Below are 14,538 nucleotides of genomic sequence, written 5' to 3'. Positions count from 1 at the left end.
CTTTCTCATCTCGGCTCACTCTGGCTTTTCCAGTTTAGTGAGAAGTGGGTGAAGGTCTGGGACCAGCCCTGTTTCCCTCGTCAGACGCATCTTCACTCAGGCATCCAGTGACTCAGTTTCCCTGGTCACAGAATGAATTCCTCACCATTCTCTAAACTTTGAGCAGGGGACTGAAGATCTGCATATGCAAATAAACAATTAGAAATAATTATGGGCTGAGTCATCGGCTCCACTAGAAATAAAACCCAGGCGTCTTGACTCAGAAACCTGGGGTTCTCCCTACAGCCCAGCAGACGCGGCGTCCACCGGCGGCGGCCGGAACTCTTTCTGGGATATTGGAAGCTGTAGCAGCAGAGGTTCAGTTCCTCCGCGGCTCCGCCTGGCACCTCACCGCCTTACGTTTAGGCGGACAAGACGTGGGCGGGGCAAGGGCGGAGCCGGGCCAGACTCGGGGCGGGGTTTAGGCATGGGCGGGCCTTAGTTGAAGGCGGGGCTCCCTGGAGTTCCGGAGTCGAGTCGCTGGCCGGGCCGGAGCGGAGATGCAGCCGCCCTCCCGAAAAGTGAGCTTAGCCTGGGAATGGGGACTCACAGTGGGCTGGGGGAGTTATGAGGACCAAGGGGGCACCGGACTCGTGGTAGGGGACTAGTAATGAGAAGGGGTCAGGGCCCGACCTGAAGTAACCGAGGAAACAGCTCAGCCCCTCCCCGGCCCCGCCTCCTCACCGCTGCCTGCGCGGAGTGTTTTTCAGGTCCCTGCGCCAGGGTCTTCATCCTTTTCTTACCTCTTAAGGTTAAGCCGGCTCAGGAGGTGAAGCTTCGCTTCCTGGAGCAGCTGAGCATCCTTCAGACCCGGCAGCAGAGGGAGGTGGATCTGCTGGAGGACATCAGGTAGCCCCTGGCCCCTTCCATGCACCCCCACCTTCGCGGTCTCGCTCCGCCTCTTTCCGACGTACACGGGGCGGGGGCGGAAAGCAGGGGTGAAGAGCTCGTCAAACTACCCATTCACAGCCCTCACCCTAGGCCTGCCTCTCCAGATACAGAATAGGAATTATATTACTTCCCACCCTAACACACACATAAACACACAGGGACCCTTCCTCAACCCCCTTGACCCCACATCACTCCCTTCACTACGCCCCCATGATCACTCTTAGGGTAGAATCCCCCTCCCTCTTTTAGACCGGCTTGAAGGCTGGTAGACACTGTTCCTGGCCCCTGTCTGCCCTCACCTCCAAGCCCACAGATGGTTCTCCAGGGGTGGGGAGGATCCTACTGAGGCTCTGAGCAATGAAGTGAGGTTGACCTGTGTTGCGGCTGCCTGAGGTGATCTCTAGGACTCTGTAGTCTCATTTGCTCCTGGTGTAGTCACACTCTAGGCCTGGTTCCCCTCTTCCTCTTGTCCTGGCTGAGAAGAGGTTGGGGGTAGAAGAAAAGAACCGAACAGTAATACCACCCCATTCCCCTAATCTCCACAGATCTTACAGCAAGCAGAGGGCAGCCATTGAACGAGAATATGGGCAGGTATGGAATTCCTTTCTCTAGACATACTCTCTTGTTCTGACCTCCTTTATATCTTCAGCAATGTCCCTCTACACATACCTTTGTTCTGGTCAAGAGCAAATGCCTAGAGTTAGGCAGATTTGCATCAAAACCTTCTGTGCTACTTATTAAGATGTGTGACTTTGGACAAATTACTTCACCTTCGTTGGTCTCGGTTTCTTTTTCTGTAAAATGGGACTAACAATAATTGTACCTTCATATAGGGTTGTTGTAAGGGTGGAATAAGTTAATGCATGTAAAGCACAAAGCGAGAGGCACGTAACACACATCTGGTGAGTGGCGTTATTATACTCTGATCCTAGTTGGGGGAAGTCTTTGAAAAGGATCTGGGTCTGTGATGACTTTTCCACCAGGCACTCCAGAAACTGGCTGGGCCATTCCTGAGAAAGGAAGGGCACCGGAGCGGGGAGATGGACAGCAGGTGGGTCCCATAGAGGGAGAGGCCAGGGGACCAAAATGGGATGAGGAGTTCAACACCAGGAACCTATGAGGATGAAGGCTCAGTGAGAGGGGTGGCACGTGATCTGACACAGCAGCAGGAGAGGAGCTGACCCAGCAAGGACACTGTAGGTGGGGGTAGAGGGCATGAGTGATCCTTGTGGCTGAGCTAATGGGCAGATCGATTGAGGGCTCCCAGATGAGGGGGATGGGAAAACACTCTGTCTCCTGTGGTATTTGGGGGGGGGGGGTCTTGTGAGGCTTTGGAGTGCTCCCCTCCTTAACACAGACATTCATTCTCTGGGGAGAGGCAGGATGGTGTTTGGTGCCTGGCGCTGCCTGCTGGATGCCACTGTGGCTGGGGGCCAAGCCCGGCTCCAGGCGTCTGACCGATACCGTGACCTGGCAGGGGGCACAGGGCGGAGTGCCAAGGAGCAGGTGCTTAGGAAGGTATGGCTCAGTGATGGGGTGAAGGAAGGGCTGGCTCAGGGCTGGAGGTACTCTGGGTGAGGACTCTGTGTGTCGATGCCCATAGGGAGCAGAGAACCTCCAGAGGGCACAGGCCGAGGTGCTGCAGTCTGTCCGGGAGCTGAGCCGAAGTCGGAAGCTGTACGGGCAGCGGGAACGTGTGTGGGCCTTGGCACAGGAGAAGGCGGCTGATGTCCAGGCCAGGTGGGGTTATAGGGAGTTAGTGAGCCCGAGAGGCGTGCAGGAAGTAGAACCAAGACACCTTAGCTGGGCCTAACCTTGACTCCTCTCCTTTGCCTGCACAGGTTGAACCGAAGTGACCATGGGCTCTTCCACACTCGAGCCAGTCTCCAGAAACTTAGCACCAAGGTTTGGGGATGCAGGCATGAAGAGGGTCAGGGAAGGGTGGGCAAAATAGTCTAGTGGTATGAACCCCAGGGGCTTGTCTGAGAGACTGGGATGAATTTAGGCTTCCCTACTTATTCACTAAGAAACCTTGGTTAACTTGATTTCTCTGAGCGTATTTTCTTCATCTATAAAATAAAAATAGTGCCATTCTTTTTCATTCCTTTGATGTGTATTTATTGAGAACTTCTGTCTATTAAGCACTGTTTTAAACACTGGGATTCAGTGGAGAATGCTACCAATGGAGTTCCTGCTCTTGCAGCCTGCTGAGGGAAGATAGATAGTAAAAAAAAATTTTTTGTAATTAATAATAATAACAGATTAAATGAAAACAAGGTGCTGTAAAGTATAACAAGAGGGTATAATTTAGAGGGCTAGCCTCTCTGAACTGGTGGCCGGAATGGCAAGAAGGAGCCAGCTGTGCAAAGATCTAGGGGAAGAACATTCCAGGAAGAGGAAATGGTGAGTGCAGAAGCTCTGAGGCTCGAGGAGCCCAGAGAAGGCCAATGTAGCCAGAGCACTGTGAGCTGGGGTACAGACACTATGAAAGTTCAGAGAGGTACAGGGCCAGCTCCTGTTGGACCTGTTAGGCCATGGTAAAGAGCAGCTGGGATTTTATTTTAAATGTACGCTGATGCACTAGATGATTTTGAGTAGGAGTTGTATGTAAAATTTTTAGTGTGGTGTCAGATATTTCAATAATGTTAGGATCCATTCTGGAGTTGGGTTGGCCTTGGAAGGAAGGACTCAAGGGTCCAGGGTTCACTGTTGACACCCCATTTCTCCCTCCTAGCTCTCCACACAATCAGCCCAGTACTCCCAGCAGCTGAAAGCAGCCCGCAATGAGTATCTGCTCAACTTGGTGTCCACCAATGCCCACCTTGATCACTACTACCAGGAAGAACTGCCAACCCTGCTCAAGGCCAGTTCCAGCCTAGATCCCCCTACCTCTTAGTGGTGAAAGAGGGGAGGGCCTCTCCCTGCTTCTACCACCAGCAGACCGGGTGGTGGTAGGGACCTAACCTGCTTACAGTGGGTAGAAAATGCATACTTGGGTTCTGGTTCTGCTTCTAGCTGGTTGCATGACATTGTGTAGAACACTTAACCCTTCTGAACCCCAGTTTCTTCATCAGGAATAAACCTTGTTCTGCCTCCTTTAAGACTAATGGGGCTCAAGGGAGAGAATGGATATGCTTTTTAAACAGTTAAGTACTGTGCATTCATGAGGGCCTATTATTAGAAGCAATAATAATGTCTTATTCCTTTCCTCTTTCCCATACCTCATGCCCATCACCCATTCAAACCTGGACAGAGAGCCTGCTTGTGATAAGAGACCTGGGGGAAGGTTGTGTCAATATCTTGGGGTTCTTTCCAGGCCCTGGTCAGTGAGCTATTTGAACATTTGAGGGACCCCCTGACCTTATTGAGCCACACTGAGCTAGAAGCAACAGAGACGGCGCTGGAGCACGCCTGCCGCGGGGTACAGGCCACCTCCCAGGTGAGGCCTGTGCCCTGTAACAGCTCCCCAGAGGTCCTCTTTACCCCTCTCTCCCAATATAGGCCACCCTACTGCATGTCTACCCCTTTTCTTCTCACCTTGTCCTTTTTTCCAAGAGGGAACAGGCTTGGAGGGGGAGCCGGTGTGTGACTGACTTTGACTTCTTCCAACCCCTAGGTAAGCTGGGAGCAGGACCTGACGCTCTTTCTTCAAGACCCCGGGGTATTTTCCCCCATACCACCCCAGAAGTTTCAGCCAGCAGGGAATGATCAGGTGAGACCTCTACTTATTGCAACCAGGCCAGATGTAAAGGGGATTGTAGTTTAGGCACATCCCCATTATCCTTCTGATGTTAATTCGGTGACTATTAAACCATGGAGAGGGGGTTTCAGACTGCAGTTCACATCCCTCCCACCAGGACACAAATTAACACACTTCCTTCACCTTTCTGTCTCTTCACTGCACTATCCTCATCATTGTACCTCTGTCCCGCAACCTGGATCCCATTTATGGGACTCTGTGTCTGTATGTTCACATGAATGCACACCTGTGTCCATGGACATAGGTGTGTACTGCCACCTCTTTGTCTCTGTCTTTGGAGGTCAGGACAAAGAAGAAAAAGGAGGGAACTGGAGGGAAAGGGAATAAAGAAGGAACAGCATTAGGCCCTCCTCACAACACCCATGTTCATTCAGGTGTGTACCCTGGAGCTGGAGGGGGTTGCTGTAGGTGTGGCTGGGGAGAATGACCTGGAGAAAGAGGTTCAGCGCTGGACGAATCGAGCTGCTCGAGACTACAAGATCCAGAACCACGGGCTTCGGGTGAGGTGGCACAGTGGAGGTTAGACAAGAATATCTGAGAGATGGGGATCCGGGAGTCACTAAGGAGGTCCTGGAGCTGCAGGCAGGGGAGGAGGGAAAGGTATTTGAAGCCAACAGTGCGGCAAGGTAGTGAAGAGCACAGCTTTTGGAGTTAGACCCATCTGGGTTCAAATCCTGCTCTGTTGCTTCCTAGTTATGTAACCCTGAGTAAGGGAATGACTTAATCTGTCTGGAACTCGGTTTCCTCATCATTAAAGCAGGGCTAATAATAGCACCCACCTCATAGGCAAGATCAAATGATATAATGCATGTGAAGCCACTAGAGAAGTGCCAGGTCCATAGTAAGTTGTGTCCCATAGTATCTTGATCCACCCCTGTCCTCTGCTTCCCATCCAGGTGCTGCAGCGGCTAGAGCAGAGGCAGCAGCAGGCCCCAGAGCGGGAGGCTCTGGGCATAGAGCAGCGGCTGCAGGAAGTGAGGCAGAGCGTCCTGAGGGCCCAGGTGAGACATAGCCCTGGGAGTTCGGGTCACTGAGATCTCACCTTCTCAGCCAACACCCTCCTCCACTCCTCTGTCTGATGTTGAAGAAGGGGCAGGCAATAGGTAAAGGGTGGACACATTTGGAGAGGCTCCACTCAGCTCCCCAAAGCAAGCCCAACCATAGGCTTGATCCCTCTTCCCTATGACAGGTGAGTCAGGTGAAGGGGGCTGCCCGGCTGGCCTTGCTGCAGGGGGCTGGCCTAGATGTACAGCGCTGGCTAAAGCCAGCCATGACCCAAGCCCAGGATGAGGTGGAACAGGAGCAACGGCTCAGTGAAGCCCGGCTGTCCCAGAGGGACCTCTCTCCCACGGTGAGCTCTTTCCACTCCCTATCCACACACATTTAAGAGGGTAAAACTCCCCAGTGGAGGGCAGGCCCTATACAATGGGAATCACAATAGTACCTAATTCAAAGTGTTGTTCTGAGGCTTAAATGAAATCAAGTGTGTGTGTGTGTGTGTGTGTGTGTGTGTATGTGTATTTTTTTTTTTTTTTTTTTTTTTTGTGGCAGAGACAGAGTCAGAGAGAGGGACATATAGGGACAGACAGACAGGAAGGGAGAGAGATGAGAAACATCAATTCTTTGTTGCGGCTCCTTAGTTGTTCATCGATTGATTTCTCATATGTGCCTTGACTGAGGGCTACAGCAGACTGAGTGATCCCTTGCTCGAGCCAGCGACCTTGGGCTCAAGCTGGTGAGCCCTGCTCAAACCAGATGAGCCTACGCTCAAGCTGGCGACCTCGGGGTCTCTAACCTGGGTCCTCCACATCCTAGTCCAATGCTTATCCACTGCGCCACCGCCTGGTCAGGCGAAATCACTTAAGTATAAATCTTTACATAGTTTATAGCATATTTAATCCTCAACAAACTTGTATGAGTATAGGATGGTGGTTACGAACTAAGGTTCTGGGGGAGACTGTAAGTGGTTTGAGGGTTTGAGTACCAGCCAGTCACTTACAGCTGTGTGATCTTGGAAAGTGACTTAACCTGAGTCTCAGTTTTCTTATAAATAAAATAAGGTTAGTAGTTACACAAAATAACACTAGGTTACGATGCAGATTGAATGAGAACATACGCATAAGATACTTAGTTAGCACTGTGCCTGGCACATAGTAAGCGCCTAGGACTGTAACTCTACAGTCATTACTAGTGTTATGCTGCTTTGTGATCCTGGTGATTTTTTTGTGATTCCTGGTGAATTGATGGGTGCTACTATTTTGGAGGAGGATCCACTGAGTTCTTTGAGAGTAGCATGGAGGAGTAGGAGATACAATGGGTATCTGACAGTGACAGTGATGTCTGTTCTGTTTCCCTCCCTCCCCCAGGCTGAGGATGCTGAGCTCTCTGACTTTGAGGAATGTGAGGAGACTGGAGAGCTCTTTGAGGAGCCTGTCCCCCCAGCCCTGACCACCAGACCCCTCCCTTGCCCTGCACACGTGGTGTTTGGCTATCAGGTCTGAATGGGGGTGGGGACCTCAGATGGACAGGAATTAGGGACAGCCAAGTTCTGATTCCTGCCTTATGGGGCCCAGGCAGGACGTGAGGACGAGCTGACTATCACAGAAGGCGAGTGGCTGGAAGTCATAGAGGAGGGAGATATCGACGAATGGGTCAAGGTGGGTCTGGACCCTGGGCTTTGACCTTGGGGGCTGGGAGTAGTGGGAGGGACTTCTCTGGCCCACAAGGACTCATCCAGGCAAAACTAGAAGCCTAAATGGAGGAGGGCCAGGGCATGGATGTTATCTGTTCTCATTGCTGGGTGAACAGGCTCGGAACCAGCACGGCGAGATAGGCTTTGTTCCTGAGCGGTATCTCAACTTTCCGGACCTCTCCTTCCCTGAGAGTGGCCACGGCACTGACAATCCCTCAGGGGCAGAGCCCACAGGTAAGCAAGGACAGTTCTGGGTCAGAGGATGCTGGGTATGGAGAAGAGTTACTGAATGACCCTTAAGTGTCATGGTCCTGGGGCACCACTGCTTCCCCCTCCCCCACCATTTCTCCTGGCTTTCTGCAGCGTTCCTGGCCCGTGCCCTGTACAGCTACACGGGACAGAGTGCAGAGGAGTTGAGCTTCCCTGAGGGGGCCCTCATCCGCCTGCTGCCTCGGGCCCAGGATGGAGTGGATGATGGCTTTTGGAGGGGAGAGTTTGGGGGCCATGTTGGGGTCTTCCCCTCCCTGCTGGTGGAGGAGCTGCTTGGTCCCCCAGGGCCACCTGAATCCTCAGACCTTGAACAGGTGAGGCTTCCTACTCCCTGTGTTCCCAGGCACCTCTAGATTGATCCTTCTACCCCACTGTGGCCCATGTTCATCTTAATGTTCCCTAGCCTCTCCAGGTTTACCTCCTATAGTGGCTTGGGCCTCCTCTCTCCTTTGGCTGGGATGAGAAAGCGAAAACCAAGGTAGTCTTTATAAGAGTTTGGTGGTGCCTCTTTAGTGCTGGATAGATCTGCATTCAAATTCCTATTGCATTACTTTGGGCAATAGGGAATAATGCCTACTTCAGCAGGCCAACTATCCTGACTAGGGATACTGGAGGTAGAGCCCCTAGCACAGAAGCCCACAGGAGGTGCTTAAAATATGGTACCTATCATTATAATGCAACAGGAAGAACATAGGAGTAGGAGTCAGGAGCCCCTGACTCTGTCACTAACTGGTTCCATGATTTTGGTTAGATGGATTAACCTGAGTCTTTCCCCTAACATAGGAATTATAAGGTTCTTATGTCATGGGGGGGTGGTGAGGAATGAATGAATGAATTGGTACGTGTAAGTGCTGAGAGGATTCCTGGGACATAAGAAGTGTCAGTACATACTGGCTGTTGAAATGTGGATCAGCTACAAGCCCCACCCAGATACAAGCATTTGGCCACTCTTCCTATTGGGGAGTGGTGGGACAGGAACTGAAGATGGGATGAGAGGATAAGCTGGTGAAACCTTCCGACGTGCCAGAAATAATAGTGCCCCCTCATCCTCAGATGCTGCCATCCCCTTCTCCTCCCAGCTTCTCCCCTCCTGCACCCACCTCTGCCTTGGATGGGCTACCTGCACCTGTCCTGCCTGGGGGTGAGTAGAAGGAACTGGGGGCCCTGGAAGGGAGAAAGGCAGGAAAAGAGCAATCTTGGGACTCCTGGGTTACACGTGGCATCTCTGCCACATGAAACCCTTGGAAACCTCCTTGGGAACCTCTGCCATCAGGCTCTCTGAAGCATGCTAGTGAGAAGAGCTAGGGCTGTGGAACCAGGCCCACTGTTCAGACGCCACTTCCTAGTATGTGATTTGGGCTGGAATGTTTATCCTGTTTGGGTCTTTACAGAGTGGAGTTGAGTTAAAAAGATGTCTGTAGATGCCCAGCATTGTTCCTGGCACATAGCAAGCATGCAAGGAGTAGCTGTGTTCTCATTATTTTAAAAATTAGCCAGTGTTCCACAGTGTTTCCCCAATACACATCCTTTGCTCTTAAGTGTTTTTGAGTCCTGCAAACACCTTCATTTGTGTCATCGTTTTCCTTCTTGGCATGGTCACCTTTCTAAAGCCTTTTGGTACTTACATTTTCTTCACAGAGCCTCCCTCCATGACCCTGGAGACCCCTGAGAGCATTTTCTACACCCCATTTTCTAGCACCTTAGTTCACTTGGAACGATTTAGCATTCAGTCATTGTACTTGTTATGATTCGTTACTGAGTTCTTGATGGCCCCTAGGAGTGGGGTGCTGTGGATCCCACCACTCCTTTCTGATACCTCGAGCAAGGCTGATGATACAGCAGGTGCCCCAGAAATGTTGAGGATAGATAATTTGATGGATTTTATGGCCCAGGTTGGTGACTATTTGTTAATTCAACAAGTATTTACATGTGCCACTGTCTGAAGTGCTGGAGATATAGCAGTGAACAAAACAGTTTGAAGACTGACTTGTGGTTCTTGTTTCCAGACCAAGAACTGGACTGCCCTGGATCCCTGGACATCATGGCGCCTCGACTCAGGCCGGTAAGGGCCTCTCCCTTGGAGGAGGTTGTGTAGAGAGGGGTCATTCCAACTTGTCCTGTTTTGTCTATACAGCTGGGGGAATGAACAGAGGTCCCCAAGAGAAGCCTCTGGAGCCCTGACTGTGTTTCCCTACAGGTGCGTCCACCGCCTCCCCCGCCAGCTAAAGCCCCGGATCCTGGTCACCCAGATCCCCTTACCTGAAGCCAGGGGGATCACTGGCCCCAACCCCCAGGGATGCTGCTGCCGCCCCTGTCTCCATGCTGTCAGAGACCACCCTTCAATGATCTGGAGTGACACAGCCAAAAGCTGGACTCTCCTCCATTTCTACTCTAACCTCTAGGGGTAGAAACTTCTCTCCTCACCTCTGGGGCTGGAACTCCTTCTCCCTCCATTGTCCTCTTGTCATCTCTAGGGCTGGAACTGCCCCTTTCTTTTCTGCCACCATTTCAGCTCTAGGGTGGTGAAATACCCTGAAATTTCTGGGGCTGGACACCATCCCCCAAAGTCTTGAGTGGCTCTGACCTGTCTGTATCACCACCCCGCTCTGTGAGCCAGCCTGCTCCAGATGCCAGGGCCGCTTGAGTTGGAGGCTGGGATGGGGCAGACCTGTCAGAAGGAGCTTGGAGCCAGTATGTGAAACAAGTGTAATGGTCTGAGCGGATTTATTGACAGTGAATAAAGGGCACAAAGCCCAAGCCAGGGCCTGGGCCTCTTGTGCCAAGAGGGCAGGGGGTTAAAGGTGCTATTGCTTTAGGGGCCCACCAAGGGCAGGGGCCTGTTCCCAGCTGCCACGCTCTAACATATGGAGTGAGGTGATGGGGAAGGTGGGTCAGGCAGCCTGCTGGCAGGCAGGGGACAGGGTAGGCTCAGGGCCAGGGGTGGGGTTGGAGGGCTTCTCCCGAGGTCCCCCAGGCCGAGACTGTGCAACTCCAGTTGGAAGTAGGGCTGGTCCCTCAGCTGGGGGACAGTACTGTCCAGTAGAGAGGAGTGGCTTCATGGCCACCTACCCCCTGGTCCTGCCAGCTGGTAGTTCTTCAGCAATGAAGAAGGAGGCTTGGAGGAGAGAAAAGGTAACAGTGTTGCCTCTTATTCAAGCTGTATTCCAGCTTTTCCCTGGAAGCTGTAGGGCCTTCCCTATCCCAGGGAGCACAGGCCTGGTCCCAGCCACCAAACCAAAGAATTTTTAGCAAAGGCTAAGCCTGAAGTTTACCCTGGGTGTATCAACCAGTGGCCTTCAGTAGTGTAAGTAGGGGGTGGGAGGATGAGATTATCTGACTTGGAACCCAGACAGACTCACCTTACACACCCCTTGTTCCCGGTGCTGGAGACACCTGAGTGAGAGGAAGGGTCAACAATGGGAGAGCAGGATGTGAGTCATATCAACGCACCCCTATCCCAAGAGTAGGGGACAATAAGAGCTCAGCCCACCACAGCCTGGCCATGTTTTCATACCTGGTGATCTGAGGTGTCCAGTTTGCTTGGCTGTCCATTTGCCTCTTGACTGGCTAGCCCTGGGCTTGGGCTCCTCCTTCCAGCCCCTAGTGTTGACTCTGCAGAGGCTCTAGGGTTCCCCCCAACTGTACAAGGGACTGGGCTGCTATCCTTGAGTCCTCCATTCTGCACTGAGGGGTGGGCGAGGGCCTGTGACTCTGGCCTCTCAGGAGGCAGGCTCTCAATGGCTGGAATCTCTGCCCTGGGCTGTCCTCCCCCAATCCCCTGACCACCCCCTGGGTCCTGCCCCCCACCAGACCCCCAGCTCCTGTCCGTGGGGGAGCCGTCACGATGCTCATGCAGCCCATAGCGCTTCTCAATGTGTGTCACCCGGAACCTGGGGAGGGAGGAAACACTGGGGCTTAGGATCACAACTCTGGCTGCTTGGCCCTTCCCTCCAACCACGGACATCCTAGGTTTGATGGCTACTTCCCTCCAGTCTAAGGCAAGGGAGATCCCCTCAGATTGTGGGGCACATTGTGTAGCCTAACTCCTGCAGGAGGTCATGGTCCAGGAGAAAAGAGCTGGAGCCCACCTCTGGAGTCAGGGGGTTGATCATTGGGTCCCCTACTCAACTTCCTTGCCTTGGGACACCTTTTCCCCACCTGCCTACAGAGAACACAGTGGTCTCCCCCGGCCGGGTGCGGCTCTTTCCTTCCTTGGAGCGTCCCTGATGGACAAGTGGGGGCCTCTTGTTGCGGCTGCAGTGAATGCAAGGGGCTGCAGAGCCCAGGTGCACTGTGTGATGATGGGAGGGGGCTCCATCCTGCAGGCTGGAAGTGGCATCCACACTGGATAGTAAGGAAGAAGACAGCGGGGTGACATTTGTTTCTCTTCCTGTTCTGTTTGTTCTGTTCTTTCAGTGTGCTCCTTAAGCCTCCAGATGCCCACTTTCCCCAGGTCCCAACATTCTTTCCTTATCTTTATCTAATAAACTCAAGATGGTAGTGAGCATGTGTTCTCCTTTCCAGGGCTGTTTTCTAAAAAGAAGGTGATGCTTAACCTAAAGGAGATGCCCAAGGGGTGAATGCTAGGCTTGATATCCAGACGGGAGGTGTGGTTTGAAGAATTTGAGATTTCTACAAAACTGTTCTTCCTATAGGTCAGCCAGCCTTGCCCTCCCCCCAGCCCTAAGCATGCATGGAGACTTGGAGAGGATTGTGCTGGTGCTGGAGGAGAGGGTACTCTCCAAGGCAAGCTAAGTCATGCTGGCCCTTGCTTCCAGCTCACCTGGACAGCTGCACTGTCCCTTCTCCTTCACTGTCCCCCAGCATCTCCTTTAAGGCCTCAGCATTGGCTGAGGGGAGAAGGAAAAGAGGGAGTCAGTGGAGGTGGAGGTCAGGGCAAAAGAAAGTCAGGAGGTGGGGTGGGGAACCTACACTCACCTTCATTTTGGATGATGCAGCGAACAATCCTCTCTACTGTGTCCTCATTCATGTCATCGTCCTCAGCTGAAGGATGAAAGAGGTTGGCAAGGAATTGGGAAATGAGTCAGCTTTGGGAGACATTACTAGGCAGCTTCTGTGGCTTATTGCTCAAAACATACCTCTTTGTCTGTTATCATGCTGGGCATTAGCATTTCAGGGGCCAGGGCAGAAAAGATGGGAAAGAATGAAAGCCCAGGATTATCAGTGGGCCCTACCCACCCATGCTGCCTTCTCTAGCCTTGCTTTCAGGATAGTGTCACTGCACTTAAGAAAGTATCACTAGGCCTCCTGAAGACTTGGTTGGGATTTGGCCTGGGTCTGTTGGCCAAGAAGGCAGGCAGAGGTTTGGGGAGAGGGCTAAGAAAGAAAGGCGACTGAGCCAGGTTCTAGGCTCCTCACTCACGGGGCTGGAGCTGGGTGTCATCAGGCTCTGAGCCCCTGGATGTGCGGCAGCGGTAGCCCTTCTTCTTGAGCACGTGGCAGATCATGAAGCCTACCAGGCCCATGAGGAAGAAGACCAGCACAAGCAGGAAGAGCATATATAACCCATGTTGGGGTGGCTCCAGGTCAGGCTGTGGTTCCGACATGAGGCCCTGGGGGGCGAGCGCGGGCCAGGATGCTTCCTGGGGTTAGGAAGCTGCAGCTAGGAATAGGGGGAGGGATGGAAAGGCTGTCCTCAGGATCGGAAACAGGCAAGCCTTGGAGGTCTGGCCCCACCCACCAGGGAGCTGTCCGTTCCACGGGTGCTGGTCGGGGCTAGGGGTGCCAGACCGTGGCTGCACAAGCCCTCTTCCACTATCCTGGTCCCACTTTCCCGACGCCCACAGCGTTCCCCTTTTCAGTTTGTCCTGCGCTTCTGTCCCTCCCAAGGACACTGCAGAGCGAGATGGGACGGAATTCTCAGGTGGCCTGCTCAACAATCGCGCCTGAGTCAGCGTCCGCACCTCCTCCGCGCCCGCCTGAGCCAGGCCAGTGCAGCCCCCTCACCTGTCTGTACTCCAGCACCCTCCCCCAATTTCGGTCTCTCCCATCTTGACCACCTAGTCCACCCGGTACCGGTGGTTTGGGTCTGGCTCCGGCTCCGGTTCCTGCTCGGGTTCCGGCTCCAGGGGCGTCTTAGTCCGGCTCAGGGCCCCCGACGCCCTCCCGGCTCTCATCCCTTGCTTCCTTCCCCTCCCCCCTTCGCCACCTCACCGGCTCCGGGCTGCGACTGCAGATACCGGTGCCGCGGCAGGCAGGGGGGAGGGAAGGGTAGGGAGGAATGCAGGCTGGTTGGGAGCGGTGGCAGGCTCAGGACAACTCCAGCGCCGGAAATGAGAAGGGATGGGGGGCGCCGCCGCAGCCAACTTGGGTTCCCAAATGCCTCCGCCTGTCATCGGTCTGGGACCAGGGGGCGGAGCGCAGGTGTGCGGGGCGGAGAGCGAGAGCCTTGCGCGCTTGTGAGTGCAAGTGTGGTGCGCGCGTGACTACGCTTGGCCCCCCCCGGGGGAGTGTGCAGCGCTGAGGCTGGGTCTGGGTGGGATGGATAAGCAGCCAGGCGAGAGTACTTTCCTCTATCCGACACACCAGGTGCGGCTCCTGCCCTCAGATGCCCCGGCCGGGTGGATAGCCAGGAATCTTTCCAATGGGTCGGAGGAAGCTGGCTTTCTGCACCCGAGTGGGGCGGGGTGGCCGGTTCTCGGAGCCTTCTAGAGAGGTGACTACGGCCTGCACCCCGTTTGGGGCAAGTGGCTGGAAGGGATGGCTTGGCTTCTCTAGGATTTGACCCCCGCCCGGAAGGAAATGGCCCTGGCATCCTAGGTCTGATGCCACCTGTCCTCTGCCCAAGCCCAGACTCTCACGCCCCAGGATCTGAAAGAGAGGAGCGGAGCGGAACTCCGCAGGGGGCGTGGTCTAGGCGGGGCCC

At 53.7% G+C, this 14,538-nt stretch overlaps 2 protein-coding genes across 5 annotated transcripts; one reads left to right on the top strand and one right to left on the bottom strand.

Moving 5' to 3' along the window:
• The first annotated feature begins 423 nt into the window (after positions 1-423).
• FCHSD1 (FCH and double SH3 domains 1) lies at positions 424-10,225 on the top strand. 3 transcript variants are annotated; one of them, XM_066272787.1, is made up of 20 exons: positions 424-560; positions 791-888; positions 1,476-1,521; positions 1,914-1,981; positions 2,313-2,448; positions 2,534-2,670; positions 2,772-2,835; positions 3,665-3,793; positions 4,247-4,369; positions 4,547-4,642; positions 5,065-5,190; positions 5,587-5,691; positions 5,880-6,041; positions 7,057-7,185; positions 7,264-7,347; positions 7,499-7,616; positions 7,746-7,966; positions 8,706-8,793; positions 9,659-9,714; positions 9,850-10,225. In XM_066272787.1, exons 1-20 carry the CDS (start codon positions 540-542, stop codon positions 9,913-9,915), a joined length of 2,073 nt encoding a protein of 690 aa, XP_066128884.1. In that variant the 5' UTR covers positions 424-539; the 3' UTR covers positions 9,916-10,225. The 3 variants fall into 3 exon arrangements, with proteins under 3 accessions (XP_066128884.1, XP_066128883.1, XP_066128885.1); XM_066272786.1 differs by having other exon boundaries at positions 2,307-2,448; XM_066272788.1 differs by lacking the exon at positions 424-560 and having other exon boundaries at positions 814-888; positions 1,863-1,981; positions 2,307-2,448.
• A 134-nt stretch (positions 10,226-10,359) lies between these two features.
• On the bottom strand, positions 10,360-14,461 carry RELL2 (RELT like 2). Of its 2 annotated transcripts, XM_066272789.1 has the most exons (8): positions 13,689-14,461; positions 13,036-13,275; positions 12,591-12,656; positions 12,436-12,502; positions 11,811-11,996; positions 11,167-11,542; positions 11,012-11,045; positions 10,360-10,767 (listed from the first exon to the last, which is right to left on the bottom strand). In XM_066272789.1, exons 2-7 carry the CDS (start codon positions 13,217-13,219, stop codon positions 11,013-11,015), a joined length of 912 nt encoding a protein of 303 aa, XP_066128886.1. In that variant the 5' UTR covers positions 13,220-13,275; positions 13,689-14,461; the 3' UTR covers positions 10,360-10,767; position 11,012. The 2 variants fall into 2 exon arrangements, with proteins under 2 accessions (XP_066128886.1, XP_066128887.1); XM_066272790.1 differs by having other exon boundaries at positions 10,360-11,542.
• Positions 14,462-14,538: the final 77 nt, after the last annotated feature.

This window comes from Saccopteryx bilineata, chromosome 4 (assembly GCF_036850765.1).
Source record: "Saccopteryx bilineata isolate mSacBil1 chromosome 4, mSacBil1_pri_phased_curated, whole genome shotgun sequence".
In the NCBI taxonomy this organism is placed as follows: domain Eukaryota; kingdom Metazoa; phylum Chordata; class Mammalia; order Chiroptera; family Emballonuridae; genus Saccopteryx; species Saccopteryx bilineata.
The sequence above is the reverse complement of the archived record's forward strand: the minus strand, read 5'-3'. Positions and strand labels throughout refer to the sequence as shown.

Bases quoted from the DNA above. Each gene is read 5' to 3' on its own strand.
- FCHSD1 (XM_066272786.1), top strand. From the start codon at position 540: ATGCAGCCGCCCTCCCGAAAA. The intron at 5,692-5,879 runs GTGAGACATAGC...TCCCTATGACAG, and splicing joins AGAGCGTCCTGAGGGCCCAG to GTGAGTCAGGTGAAGGGGGC. The intron at 8,794-9,658 runs GTGAGTAGAAGG...TCTTGTTTCCAG, and splicing joins TGCACCTGTCCTGCCTGGGG to ACCAAGAACTGGACTGCCCT.
- RELL2 (XM_066272789.1), bottom strand. From the start codon at position 13,219: ATGTCGGAACCACAGCCTGACCTGGAGCCACCCCAACATGGGTTATAT. The intron at 11,543-11,810 runs GTGGGGAAAAGG...CTCCCTCCCCAG, and splicing joins ACTGTGTTCTCTGTAGGCAG to GTTCCGGGTGACACACATTG. The intron at 11,046-11,166 runs GTATGAAAACAT...CCTCTCACTCAG, and splicing joins TGGACACCTCAGATCACCAG to GTGTCTCCAGCACCGGGAAC.